Source organism: Sorex fumeus, unplaced genomic scaffold (assembly GCF_029834395.1).
Source record: "Sorex fumeus unplaced genomic scaffold, SorFum_2.1 ptg000100l, whole genome shotgun sequence".
NCBI classification, from domain to species: domain Eukaryota; kingdom Metazoa; phylum Chordata; class Mammalia; order Eulipotyphla; family Soricidae; genus Sorex; species Sorex fumeus.
The window spans coordinates 10,751,551-10,765,106 of record NW_026606157.1 but is presented as its reverse complement, the minus strand read 5'-3'; the positions used below and the strand labels follow the sequence as shown (position 1 = coordinate 10,765,106).

At 56.7% G+C, this 13,556-nt stretch overlaps 1 protein-coding gene across 1 annotated transcript in view; it reads left to right on the top strand.

The window, feature by feature from the left end:
• ITPR2 (inositol 1,4,5-trisphosphate receptor type 2) overlaps positions 1 to 13,556 on the top strand; it is a 342,793-nt gene that overhangs the window by 90,753 nt on the left and 238,484 nt on the right. The window contains exons 10-15 of the mRNA XM_056134649.1: positions 958 to 1,002; positions 5,765 to 5,916; positions 6,686 to 6,785; positions 7,294 to 7,454; positions 9,930 to 10,071; positions 12,585 to 12,746. Of these exons, the coding sequence (XP_055990624.1) occupies positions 958 to 1,002; positions 5,765 to 5,916; positions 6,686 to 6,785; positions 7,294 to 7,454; positions 9,930 to 10,071; positions 12,585 to 12,746 (762 nt within the window). The remainder of the gene's footprint in view (positions 1 to 957; positions 1,003 to 5,764; positions 5,917 to 6,685; positions 6,786 to 7,293; positions 7,455 to 9,929; positions 10,072 to 12,584; positions 12,747 to 13,556) is intronic.

Here is a 13,556-nt window from a genome sequence, read left to right as displayed (position 1 = left end):
GGTACCATGGTGGGTGCTGGGGGTGGAACTGAGTCGGCCACGTAAGATGCCCTACCTGTATTTTAACTATGAAAATTGTAACTAAATTTTAACGTATTTTAGCTATGAAAGTTGCAGCCTGAGGGTGGAAGATACGTCAGTGTCTTACTTTGACCGCCAAAGGCGTGCATGTGTCAGAGGCCATGTGATCCCCGCTGGCCTGTCTTGGGCCAGGCATGTGGGGGCTTCTGTACCCCGCTGTCAGCCTCTCCCTGGAGCCAGGGAAGCAGCATCAGGGCGGCTTCGGGAGTGGCTGCTTCTGGGAGACCAAGTGGGTTTGTCCCAGATGCGCGTTCCCCCCCCCCCCCCCCCCCCCCGCCATCCTGAACTTGATTTAGTCACATAAACCCCCGCCGTGTCTGTGACCAACCACCCTGACGCTTTCTGGGTAGAAAATGCATTGGAGGATCTGGCCTTGGGTAAACAAGACGCGTGCGTGGCCGTTGGAGCACTGTGGGACTGAAACCCCATCAAGAAATGACTCGGTAACTGTATCTCATGGTGATTCAATTAAAACACAGAAGGGAAAAAAAAAAGGGTGGTATGCTTTTGGGTAACGTTGACCTCTTGATTTAAATAAAGATTTCCTTTAATTGAAGGGTAGAGTCTCAGTTATTCAAACTGAAATCAAATGAAGGAAACTAAAAGCCACTTGACCTGACCAAAGCAGCTGAGTGTCCCCACTAGTCCTGTTCATGTGCTCCTTTTTTTTGGGGGGGGGTCACACCCAGCGATGCTCAGGGGTTCCTCCTGGCTCTGCACTCAGGATTTACTCCTGGAGGTGCTTGGGGGACCATATGGGATGTCGGGGATCAAATCTGGGTCAGCCGCGTGCAAGGCAAACGCCCTTCCGGCTGTGCTTCAATCCCTGTTCATGTACTCTTAAGACCAATTAAAACTGGTTTTGTTCCTTTTCAGCTTAATCCTGACTATCGAGATGCCCAAAATGAAGGGAAGAATGTGGTAAGTAGAATTCTTTTCATCAACAAATCTCAAACATACCGTTTTTATTTCATATAAACACATTGAAAATTAGCATGACACCTGAAGATCGGGCTCTGAGAAGTTCTCTGTGTGATTGTTGATCACACAACGGTCGAAGGGAAGAGATGATATGGCTCAGACTGTGCAGGGTGTTTAGGGAAATTTCCAGCAGCTTCGAGACTATACGAGAAAGTTCTGTAGTCAAAGGGCGCCTGGAGAATTGGTGGGTTCAGCCTTCAGCAGCTTTTGAAATGCAGGAGAACAGAATCAAGGCATGTACAAAAGACAACAACAGAAAATCCCGACGCAAAAGAATTTGTTTTTAATGGGGACAAGCTGAAATATCTAGCAGCCAGATTTCTCTGACATCCCCAAACTCCTCAATCTTCCCTGTTTGTTTCCTGGCCGTGGTTCTCTGGCTGGAGACAGGGCCGGACCCTTCGCATCCCGGCCGCCTTCCTGCCTCATGCCCAGTCCCGGCCCCCAATCTCATTCTGAGGTGGGTTTTCAGAAACGCTTGGTGCTGCTCACGCCGCTTATTTCATTCTCGTCTGTGGTGAGCGGATCCACTCAGTGAAGGATTCAGAGACGCAGATTTTGGGGTGTGAAAAGGTGACGTCCGGGTGATGCGCTGAGCGGTTGGCAAACTGACTTGTCGTATGCACACACGGGTACAGCTAACAATTCTGCCAGCATTTTTGGCGTAAAACAGGCAGTCCTTAACCCTGTTTCCTTAGGAATCCAGAATTCTGTTCTGGAGTTAATGAGCATTATTCTTGCCGGGCCCGAGCCCCTGCCAAGATTCAAAAGGCGGAACGGAAACGTCTTTGCCCGGCACGTGGCTCTCTGTGATGGGGACCCAGGCTGTGGGGCTAGTCAGAGTTTCAGGACACGAGTGGGTCCTGCCGAGCCCATCAGCCAACCCTCAGGCTTACACTGAGGGTCGTGAAAACGTTACGGGTGTCAAAGGGCCGAGACACAGGAGTCGCTTCAGTCAGGCCCCTGGAGTTTTTTTTTCCCTGCTTTTTGGGTCACATCTGGTGATGTTAAGGGGTTACTCCTGGTTCATGCACTTAGGAACTATTCCTGGTGGTGCTCAGGGGACCATATGGGATGCTGGGGATCGAACCAGGGTCGGGCCGTGTGCAAGGCAAACGCCCTCCCCACTATGCTATCACTCCAGCCCCTGGAGTTTTGACTCAGGTCCTGTTTCATCCGTGTGGGACCTACTTCCTGGGCTCTGCGTATGGAGGCCCCAGGATGCCCAAGTCCTTCCGCTCTTGTGATTCAGGAACAGGCGTCGGTGACGGGGTGAAGGGGGGTGGGGGTGCCACAGAGGCCCTATCTCAGACTCAGGGTCATTCCAGCATGACCCTGGGGGCCTCTGTCTCAGTGGACATTAAAGCCGTGGGTCCAGTGTGACCCTGTGGGCCCCAGCGTGACCCCAGGGTCTCTGCCTCAGTGGGCATTAGAGCCGTGGGCCCAGCGTGATCCCGGGGGCCTCTGTCTCAGTGGACATTAGAGCCACGGGTCCAGCGTGACCCCGTGGGCCCCAGCATGGCCCCGGGGGCCTCCGTCTCAGTGGCCATTGAGGGAGCTGTTAGAGGCAGGAAGGCCGTGTCGGGAGGGAGCATCAGAGATGTCCACTCCCTGGTAGACTCACGAGAGCCCAGTTGTAGGTCACTGATGTGACCCAGAGCAGTGCCGCTCATGGTGGCCATGAAGGCCACCCAGGAAACTGAATGGGGCTGTGACCGCACACGAGGGGGCCAGCCAGCAGGATGCGGGCAGACAGGACACGAGGCGGGAAGAGAGAGTCGCTGGCGTGGACTGTTGGGAGGGAGGAGGCCTGGCCTGTTTGGACCTGGGGCTCGTCCACATTGTGCCTCTCGGACGTGATGGAGTGGGTGAGCTTCACCCATCCTGGCCACGGGCAGCCTGTCCAACACTCACCGTCAGCAGGAGGACCAGGTCTGGTGCGGGCATCTCCAAGCCTCGTCTCTCTCTGTCTGTGTATGAGTGTATGTGTGTGTGTGTGTGTGTGTGTGTGTGTGTGTGTGAGAGAGAGAGAGAGAGAGAGAGAGAGAGAGAGAGAGAGAGAGAGAGAGAGAGAGAGAGAGAGAAGAGACAGGAGAGATAAGTAAGGAGAGGAGAGGAGAGATAGGAGAGAGGGGGAGAGAGAGATGGAGATGGAGAGTGAGAGTGAGAGCGAGAGCAGAGAGCCCTGTGTGTCCCGGGGCTCTCTTCTTTCCCACGAGCTCATTTGCAGTGATGACCTCAGCCCTGTGAGCCCGGCAGAATCCCGTCCCGCATATCCCCGTTACCAGGTGTGGCCTTGGTCAAGGCAGGGCTGCCCCAGCCTCAGTTTCCTCCCTGTGGAGTGGGTGCGGGTGTCTCCCCGTGTCTCTCAGCCGAATTGACGGGGACCGAGAAGGGGCTCCTCATTCCTGCCCTCCTTCCCTGTGCTGTCTGCTTCCTGTGCAGTGAACACTTTCCTGCCATCTAGAGGCAGAGCACTCGCTGTGCTCCCGACCTCGCCACAGTAGAGGTTAATGCACAGAGCGGCCGAGACGAGGTGCAGGGGGGCCCCCGAGAGTGGCCATTAAGGCCCAAATTGCTGCATTTACTCCGCAGAAGAGCCTGTTATTTGCGATCTTACAAACGCACAGCAGCCGCGGGCCCTGCAAACATTGGAACCGTGTCAAGCGCAGCTGGGCATCGGCGGCCCCGGCTCTCTCCTCCCAGAGAACCTCCTCCCCGCAGTGACTCTTTGGAGGGGTAGGGGGGGAGTGTCTGTGGGAGTCGGCACCTTGTGTGGGCGCTGCCGTTGTGCCCGGGGCTGGCCGGGCTCTGTCGTCTGTGTGGGCTTCTCCCCTCAACCCAGCGCTGGGTGGGCTGAAGCCCTTCTCTGCCCTGGGTGCTGCCTGCATGGCCTGACCCAGAGCTCTGTGGAACCCAGGGGCCCCACTCACCTCAGGCCTTGAGGGGCAGCAACTGAGCGTCTCCAGCAGTGGGCAGATTCCACCCCCGGACCCCCAGCACAGACCTCACCCCCTTCTTGAGGACCACCAGCCCATGCACACTCCTGGACGGCAACAGAAGTTATTCCAGGAACTGTGCATTTATTCATAACAGGTTTTTTTGCTCTTTGGGTCATACCTGGCAATGCACAGGAGTTACTCCTGGCTCATGCACTCAGGAATCACTTCTGTCGGTGTTTGGGGGACCATATGGGATGCTGGGAATCGAACCCGGGTCGGTCGCATGCAAGGCAAATGCCCTACCTGTTGTGCTATCGCTCCAGCCCCTCATAGCCGTTTTATTCTGTAGAATTCTTTTTTTTTTTTTTTTTTGTGGGGGGAAAGCTCCAGTTTGTAAGAGAAGACACCCAAATCTCCTGAAGTTCTACCCCGGCCAGGGTGCGTCAGGAGTGAGGGGTGGGAGAGAGAGAAAGGGCCGGTTTGGAGGCCGGGACAGTAGCACAGTGACCAGGGCACTCGCCTTGCATGTGGCTGTCCCGGGTTCCATCCTTGGCAGCCCATATGGTCCCCTGAGCACAGACTTAGGAGTCAGTCCTGAGCACTGCTGGGATGTGACCCCTAGCAGACAGACGAAGAGAAAAGAAAAGGGCAGGGTGGGTTTCGGGGTGTGGGGGGGCACCAGAGGCCACGCGGGCAGGAGGAGCGTGTGCTGGAACTGTGGCGTGAGCAGATCGGAACCCCCAGGGGGCTCGGAACCCCCAGGCCTGCAGCGAGTCCTGCTGCCGGTGAATGGGGGAGGGGAGTGTGCAGGGTGAAGCGGCCTGGAACAGTCCTTCCAGAACCTTCTCGAAGAATCTTCTCTCCGAGGGGGGTCTCCGTGTCAGAGGCCGCGTGTCCGTGCTGAGTGACCCCAGTGAGTGACAGGAAGCAGGGCGCCGGGAGCGGGGTAAGGCTTGGGCAGGCTACGGGTGCCTGGGTGCTGGCCTGCGGCTGGTCCACCCCTTCCTGGGTGTTCCCCGCAGGCAGAGACTGCAGGCCCCGCCTGTTTGCAGCCCCTGATCCCTCCCGGGTTTGGTGCCAGAGGGCGCCTCAGCACTGCAGGTGTGTGAGGGACTCGGGTGGGGGTTACTGTCCTTGCCCGGAGAGGTGACCTGGTGTTTGGGGGCCGGACCTCCCCATGCTCAGGGAGTCATGGTGCTGGGATCCAGTGGGCTTGTCTGCGTGATGTCACTGTCACTGTCCTCCTGTTGTTCATCAATTTGCTCGAGCGGGCACCAGTAACGTCTCCATTGTGAGACTTGTTCTTATGTCAGTGAGCTTTTTTTTAAAAAAATTTATATATTTTTTTATTTTTGAGTCACACCCGGCAATGCTCAGAGGTTCCTCCTGGCTCTGCACTCAGGAATTACTCCTGGCGGTGCTCGGGGGACCATGCGGGGGGCTGGGAATCGAACCCGGGTCTCCCACATGCGAAGCAAATACCTTACCTGCTGTATGATTGCTCCAGCCCCCCTCTCAGCGCCTCTTGATTAGACTCAGATCAAGCCGCTGTCCTGCCCTCTGCCTGCCGGGGCGGGGGACTTGTCACTGCTTGATGGTCGTTATCTCGAAGGCTGCTTCTCAGGGTTCCGGGCCGTGGCCTCTCTCTCATTCAACGAGGAAATAACATGCACATTCATGTATAATCGCACGTCTTCCAACTCGTTGGCGAGTCTAGTAAGAGGCCGATAAAGGTAAACCAGCTTGTCCCTTGCTACCAGAGGGACGGAGAAATGCCAGCCTCGAAGAAGAAGCGGCAGGCGGGGGAGAAGATCATGTACACGCTGGTGTCGGTGCCACACGGGAACGACATCGCCTCTCTCTTCGAGCTGGACGCCACGACTCTGCAGAGGGCCGACTGCCTGGTGCCAAGGTAAAAAAAGGGGGGATAGAGGGGGCTGGAGAGTGAGGGGTGGGGGTCCAGGCGGCACCTGTGAGCAGGTGACTCTCCTTTGATGACGCAGCCCGGGGCATTGCTGGGTGCAGCCGTGGGGGCCCCGGGCACTGCGGGGTGACCCAGGGAGCTCCCGGCCCGGCATCCTCAGGCCAGGTTGGACCCCCCTGCACCCTGGACGCTTTGGGCGCTGCTTGGGAGCCCCTCCTCCATGTCCCCCCAAAGAAAGATAATGGTTCTTTAAATAAGTTTACCGGTGGGTAAAGAGCTAAAATCATGACACCGTCACTTGTGATATGGAGCATAAGTGAAGAGCAAGTAGGTCGAGGCGCTCTGGTGGCCTTTGCCTTCAGTGCTCCTCAGGGTGGAAAGGGGTTGTGAGTGGGCGCGCTTGTCCTGAGACCCCCAATGAAAGGGATCGGGAGTGGGCGCGCTTGTCCTGAGACCCCCAATGAAAGGGGTCAGGAGTGGGCGCCCTTGTCCTGAGACCCCCAACAAAGGGGGTCAGGAGTGGGCGCGCTTGTCCTGGGATCCCCAGTGAAAGGGGTCATTGAGTGGGCACCCTTGTCCTGGGTCCCCCCATCCGTGAGGCTCGGCATGGCTTGAAATCACCTTCATTTCCGAATTCGACCTCAGTGACGTCAGCCCCAAGCCCAGCGTGTTCCTGTTCTTTGCTGTCTGAGCTGGCCGGAGGCTGCCAGGTGGCCCGGCTGATGTGGGGTTTGCTGTCGCCCTCTCTCTGCTGCAGGAACTCGTACGTTCGCTTGCGGCATCTGTGTACCAACACGTGGGTGACCAGCACCAGCATCCCCATTGACACGGACGAGGAGAGGCCCGTGATGCTGAAGGTGAGGGGGGCAAGGGAGCCGGACCCTCTGTGGGACGCGTGCCCGGGAGTGGGCCTGGCTCTCGGCCCTGATGGTGTCCGTGTGTGCCGGGCTGGCTAGGGGAGCCGACCCACATACCCGGAATGGGAGCAGCTCGTAGAGAGAGACGCTTCCAGGGGGACGTTATTCTATCACGTCGAAACTGAAGCCCCGAGCCAGGGTGATAAGGATGGGCTCCCAGTTGGCATTTGGGTACGGGGGCTGGTGTTCCTGCTTACTGCCAGCAAGTGTTGATGGGGCCCAAGGTCCTTGGCAGTGCCCACGTGTGTCCATCCGTGCCCGGTGTGTCCGTACCCAGGTGTGTCCGTGCCCGGGTGTGTCTGTGCCCAGGTCTGGCCATGCCCGGGTGTGTCCGTGCCCAGGTGTGTCTGTGCCCGGGTGTGTTCGTGCCCGGGTATGACCGTGCCCAGGTGTGTCCGTGCCCGGAGCCCGGTCCCTCAGCCCCGCTCACTGGGAAGTGTCCTTGTAGATTGGGACCTGCCAAACAAAGGAGGACAAAGAGGCCTTCGCCATCGTGTCTGTCCCGCTGTCCGAGGTCCGCGACTTGGACTTCGCCAATGATGCGAACAAAGTGCTGGCGACCACCGTGAAGAAACTGGAGAACGGCACGATCACGCAGAACGAGAGGAGGTGAGTGGCTGCGCCTGCGGGCGGGGCCTGCAGCAAGCTGGGAGTGAGGACCTCGGAGGAGCCTGGAGGGCTCTGGGCTGCTCCCAGTCCGGTACTCGCGGGCCGTGCACTGCTGGGACTTGAGCCCAGGGCCCCTGCAGGCAGCCGGCCGAGCCCTTGCCCCATCCCAGTCTGTCGTATTTTTGAATAAAAATCTGTCCTTGCCTCCCGCAAGGTCACACACACGTATTTCAGTAAGTGAATTGAGAGTGGGGAGTTAGTAGGACCTAGTGACGGCCCAGGAGAGAGTGGCTGGTCGGGGGGAGAGCTTGAGAGGACTGGCGTGCTGGAGAGGGGTCGCTGCCCCCTGCGGGTCCCACCGCGGCCTTGCCGGTGAAGAGCCCGAGAACCTGCATGAGTTTTCGTGGCCAGGCTGGTGCGTCTCCCAGGTGCCCGCAGACTCCAGACTTCCAATTGGTTTGTGTGCCTGAGTCGTGGTCTTCACTCCTGGGGCTGCCTCAGAGATCACGCTGAGTCTCTCAGGTGCCCGTGTGGGAAGAAGATGAGCGGGTTCGAGCCTAAGGCTGGGAACAGGCCATGGAGCGCAGGCTGTGTCCGTCGGAACCCGACTTCCTTCCACGGCAGCCCTGAGCACTGCTGGCCCCGTGAGTCACTGAGCACTGCTGGACTCCAAATAACGACAACGCGCCTAAGTTTAAAATAGGCATCAAGAAGATGTTGCCTCTGGATTTAGGATTGGGATATATGGTCCCGGGAAGCAGGCTGGGATTCGGATGTGGGGTGCAGAGGGCTGAGCTCCGGGTGTCTCCTGGCTCCCTCTGTCTGCCCCGGGATAGACGTTCACCCGGGTGAGACGGGCCTGAAAAGGAGATCAGGGTGTTCCGACCTGAAGGCGTTCCGCTCTGAAGGAATCTTGGGCTTTTTTTTTTTTTATTAGTGAAACACTGGAGCGATAGCACAGCGGTAGGGCATTCGCCTTACAAGCGGCCAACATGGCCGACCCGAGTTCGATTCCTCCGCCCCTCTCGGAGAGCCCGGCAAGCTACCGAGAGTATTCGATATGCCAGACACAGTAACAACAAAGTCTCCAATGGAGACGTTACTGGGCCCGCTCGAGCAAATCGACGATCAACGGGAGGGCCTTTACCTTTTTACCTTAGTGAAACACTGGGCTGGAGTGATAGCACAGCGGGTAGGGCGTTTGCCTTGCACGTGGCCAACATGGTCGACCAGAGTTCAATTCCTTGGCCCCTCTCGGAGAGCCCGGCAAGCTACCGAGAGTATCTCGCCCGCACAGCAGAGCCTGGCAAGCTCCCCGTGACGTATTCGATATGCCAAACACAGTAACAACAAAGTCTCCAATGGAGATGTTACTGGGCCCGCTCGAGCAAATCGATGAACAATGGGAAGACAGTGACAGTGACAGTGAAACACCATGAGGTACAGTTGTAGATTTTCAATTATACAATGATGGAGTACCCATCCCTCCACCAGTGCCCACTCTCCACCACCAGTGGTCCCAGTAGCCCTCCCACCCCCCACCCCATCCCCCCCACCCCGCCCCGCCTCTGTGGCAGGGCATTCCCTTTTGCTCTCTTTCCTTTAGGGTGTTGTAGTTTGCAATAGAGGTACTGAGTAGCCATTGTTGGGCTTTTTTTGACATGGTCCACTTTTTTCTGACCCGGCATGCCAGGGACAGGGTATGTTCTTGTTACCGCGTGAACGGAGCTAATTTACATGGTTGGAGAATAGCCTTTTCTTCATGAGTTCAGGAGGAAGAGAGCTAAGAGTTGGGTTTTTAGAAGCCCTCCGGCCCCCGTGTCCCCGGGGGTGGTAATGAAAGCAGCACGGAGAGGCCAAGAGGCCACGTGACGGGTGAGACTCAAGTCACGGCTGCCATGACTTTCGCGAACCCGTCCATGTGTCTGTGACTGTCCCCAGCGTCTGGCCGTATGACTCTGCCTCTTCTTGCAGACCACTCGGGCATTTCCTAGTCTGTAACTGAGACATGTTGGAGAAACTGAGACGTGTTGAGGACCAGGAGACACAGGTGGAGTTGCCCTTCTGTGACTGACAGATGCTCAGTGGGGGGCTGCTAGTCCGTGGCCTCTTCTGCTGATGGCTCAGTGACTTTACTGCATCATAATCTTCACAGTTCCTTAGAGCTGGAGCAGGTGGGGCTCTGAAACTTCGTGAAGATTCTGGCCAGTGTGAAGTACTTAACCAAATGGTGCCAATTACATTCAATACTTGTTGTTGTTGTTTGTTTGTTTGTTTGGGGCCAAACCTGGCGATGCACAGAGGTTCCTCCTGGCTCTGCACTCAGGAATTAACTCCTGACGGTGCTCCGGGGACCATATGGGAAGCTGGGAATTGAACCCGAGTCGGCCGTGTACAAGGCAAACGCCCTCCCCACTGTTCTCTTGCTCTGGCCCTGTAGAATATCAGTGACATTTCCTTTCCATTTTATCATAGGTTTGTCACCAAATTATTGGAAGATCTCATCTTCTTTGTTGCCGACGTACTGAACAATGGACAAGATGTCCTGGACGTGGTTGTCACCAAGCCAAACCGGGAACGTCAGAAATTAATGCGTGAACAAAACATACTGGCGCAGGTGAATTTTCCTACCTTAAACTTGCCTATCACAGGGCTGGAGTGATAGCACAGCGGGTAGGGCGTTTGCCTTGCACGCGGCCCGACCCGGGTTCGATCCCCAGCATCCCATATGGTCCCCTGAGCACGGCCAGAAGTAGTTCCTGAGTGCATGAACCAGGAGTAACCCCTGAGCATTGCCGGGTGTGACCCAAAAAGAAAAAAAATACAACTCGCATATCACTTGCCTGAGGTGGGACAGGTGAAGTCCTGGTCTCCCCAGGCCCCAGGGGCTGGTGGGTGGGAGAGGTCACCGTGTCCTCGAGGATGTGCCGGAGCCATTTTCAAGGTGGAGTTTCTCGGAGAACTCGGGCAGCGCTACCCTGCCGCTCTCCTCCTCCCTCCTCCCGGGGAAACAGGCCAGTCTGGAGAACATTCCAGAACATTCCAGTGCCTTCCTTGGTTATACCCGAATTTTGGATCCCCAGTCACGTAGAGACCAAGTCCTCACACAATAATGGAAAATCAAAGGAACTTTATTAGTAGCCCGAGCCATTGCTAGCTCGAGCTAGGGTCCGAGTCTTACCCAATGCAGTGGAGTCTTGACAAGGACCCCGAGTCCAAATCACAAGCGGTTTATACAGGGTTCGGAGTTAAGCAAGCTCATGGCAACAGTGGTCAGGCAATAGTGGTCAGCAGTTTGACAGTTTCTGGCACCTGGTCACTGATTGAGCCCACTTGCTGGGCCCAGGAACTTTCCAGGTGGGGTCAGGTCGTCTAGTTACACATTGTTTGATTTCTGGGAAACCGAAACTCTTTCATTTCGAGAAACTGAGCCGGAGGCGTCGCTGAGTTTTCTAATTTCTGCCACCTGTCGTGGCATTACCGTTGCTCCTGGTGTGGCTGGTTTCCTCACCCTGGGAAGGAGCTGTGCCCGTGCTCTGTGTGTGTGTGTGTGTGTGTGTGTGTGTGTGTGTGTGTGGTCATGCCCGACCTGCCAGCGCCTCCCCCTGTCAGACGCCTGCATGGACACGCCTGCCGTCCGACCCGCGAGTCGCTTACTTGCCGCATGAAATTACAGGACTCGGCACTGATTAAACAGGGACTCGAGGACCCTGCCGTGAGGGTTTTCCTGGTGTTGGCAAGGGCGGGAGCACACGTCTCCTGAGCGAGGATTCCGTAACCTACCGAGAGTGGAACAATCGAGGTTTCTTCAGTCCGTACTGAGGCAGTGTTCTCTGACGTCAGCATTTTGCGGGGGGCTGTTTATCTATTTGATGCCAGGGCCTTGTTGGGCCAGGATTGATTTATGAGTGTTTCAGCCAACATGTCTCAGATCTGTGGATATCATAGATGTTGATTCTGAGCCTGAGTGGCTCTGGGCTGCCCTGCCTCACGCTGCCTTTCTTCCGAGGCTCTCCTCCCCTGTTTGCTGGTCTGTGTCTGCGCCCCCACAGGCAGCCTGGGGGATCTTTTCACTACAGAGATGCCCTGAACTGCCCCACATTCACCAAGCACTGGCCACCGCCGGCGCCACTGCCCGGATTGTTTGACTGCTGGGACCCGGCATTGGGTCTTCCTGTCCAAGGGCAGGCATGGACTCTGCACAGCGGTCTGGGGGCAGATTGCAGATGTCAGTGTCAGCTGGATACGATCTGTTTCCTGTATGTTATCTTATTAGTTTTTAAAAAATAGGGCTGGAGCGATAGCATAGTGGGGAGGGCATTTGCCTTGTACACGGCCAACCCGGGTTTGATTCCCAGCATCCCATAGGGTCCCCCGAGCACCGCCAGGAATCACTCCCGAGTGCATGAGCCTGGAGTAACTCCAGTGAATCACCGGGTATGACCCAAAAAGCAAAAAAAATATATATTTATTTGCTTAGTTTTTTGCTTTTGGGGTCACACCCAGCGATGCTCAGGGGTCACTCCTGGCTCTGCACTCAGGAATTACTCCTGGCGGTGCTGGGGGGACCATATGGGATGCTGGGGATCGAACCCAGGTCGGCCGTGTGCAAGCAAATGCCCTCCCCGCTGTGCTATCGCTCCAGTCCCCTGTATGTTATTTTGAATTTCTGAGTTATATAACGGAAGAGAAGTAATTACAGAGTCTGTAGAAAACAGCCTTTATTTGACCTCTGTGTGCTTCTATAACCTGGTCCAGCCCGAGGCATGCTTTGCTTTCCTGCTCTTTCCTGAGCTGCCTGTGGATCCCAGCCCTTCCCATCCTCCCTACTTCTTCCCTCCCCTCCTCCCTGCCTCCCACAGTGCTCAGAGACTGTTCCTGGCTCTGTGCTCAGGAGCGCCCCCTGCTGGTGCTCAGCGGACTCTCTGCGGTGCCAGGATTCACGCCCAGGTTGCCACTGCTGCAGCCGCAGGTGAGGCTGGCGCCATCCCTGCTGGCCTGCGTCTCAGGGTCCCTTGACGTCGCGTCCGCACAGATACCGTGTAAGCGTGTCGGAGCAGGAGCGCTGCGTGTTTGCACGCAGAATGAGGACGCTCGCCCAAGCCGGCCTCCCTCCCTCCTCCCCACCAGGTCTTCGGGATCCTGAAGGCGCCCTTCAAGGAGAAAGCGGGAGAAGGGGCGATGCTGAGGCTGGAGGACCTGGGAGACCAGAGATATGCCCCCTACAAGTACCTCCTGCGCCTGTGTTACCGCGTGCTGCGACACTCCCAGCGGGACTACCGCAAGAACCAGGTACGCGGCAGGCCCGGCGGCGACCTCTCGGCGGTTCCGCTGCTCCCGGTGAGGTCTGAGCCGCTGGCGGGGCAGGGCCCTGGGCATCTCCGAACAAACCCCCGTCCTTGTCCCCTGGAGGGGCAGCGCTGTGAAGGGTGGGGCACGCCAGGGAGGCCGGCGGGTCCGGGAGAGGAAAGCCGTGAATCTCAGCGAGGGCGGGGAACATACTTTCCTCACTGATGTGCAGTGAAGAACTGCATGAAACAGCTTCCCCAGCCTGTTAAAAACATTTTATTTATTTATTTTTTTAAATTTTTGCTTCTCGGGTTGCACCCGGTGATGCTCAGGGGAGACTCCTGGCTCTGCACTCAGGAATCACTCCTGGCGGTGCTCCAGGGACCACATGGGATGCTGGGGATCGAACCCAGGTCAGCTGCATGCAGCGCAAATGCCCTACCCGCCGTGCTATTGCTGCAGGCCCTCCCCAGGTTTATAGAATAAGGATTTAGAGCGATCACAATGATCACGATCACGACCATCCTGTTGTTCGTCGATTGCCTCGAGCAGGCCCCAGTAACGTCTCCTTCATCCTAGCCCTGAGATTATATTCAAGGCTCTTTAGGAGAATGAGACCCGTCATTGTCACTGGTATTTGGCATATTGGGAATGCCACAGGGAGTTTGCCAGACTCTGCTGTGTGGGCAGGTTACATTCGGCGGCCTGCCAGTTTGTCCAAAGTAAAAATGAGATAATAAGATGTCGCGCGGCCGCATTCGTTTTAGAGCAGAAACAGAAAAGTCTCTCTGCCCACAACCCTGTTCCCTCGGG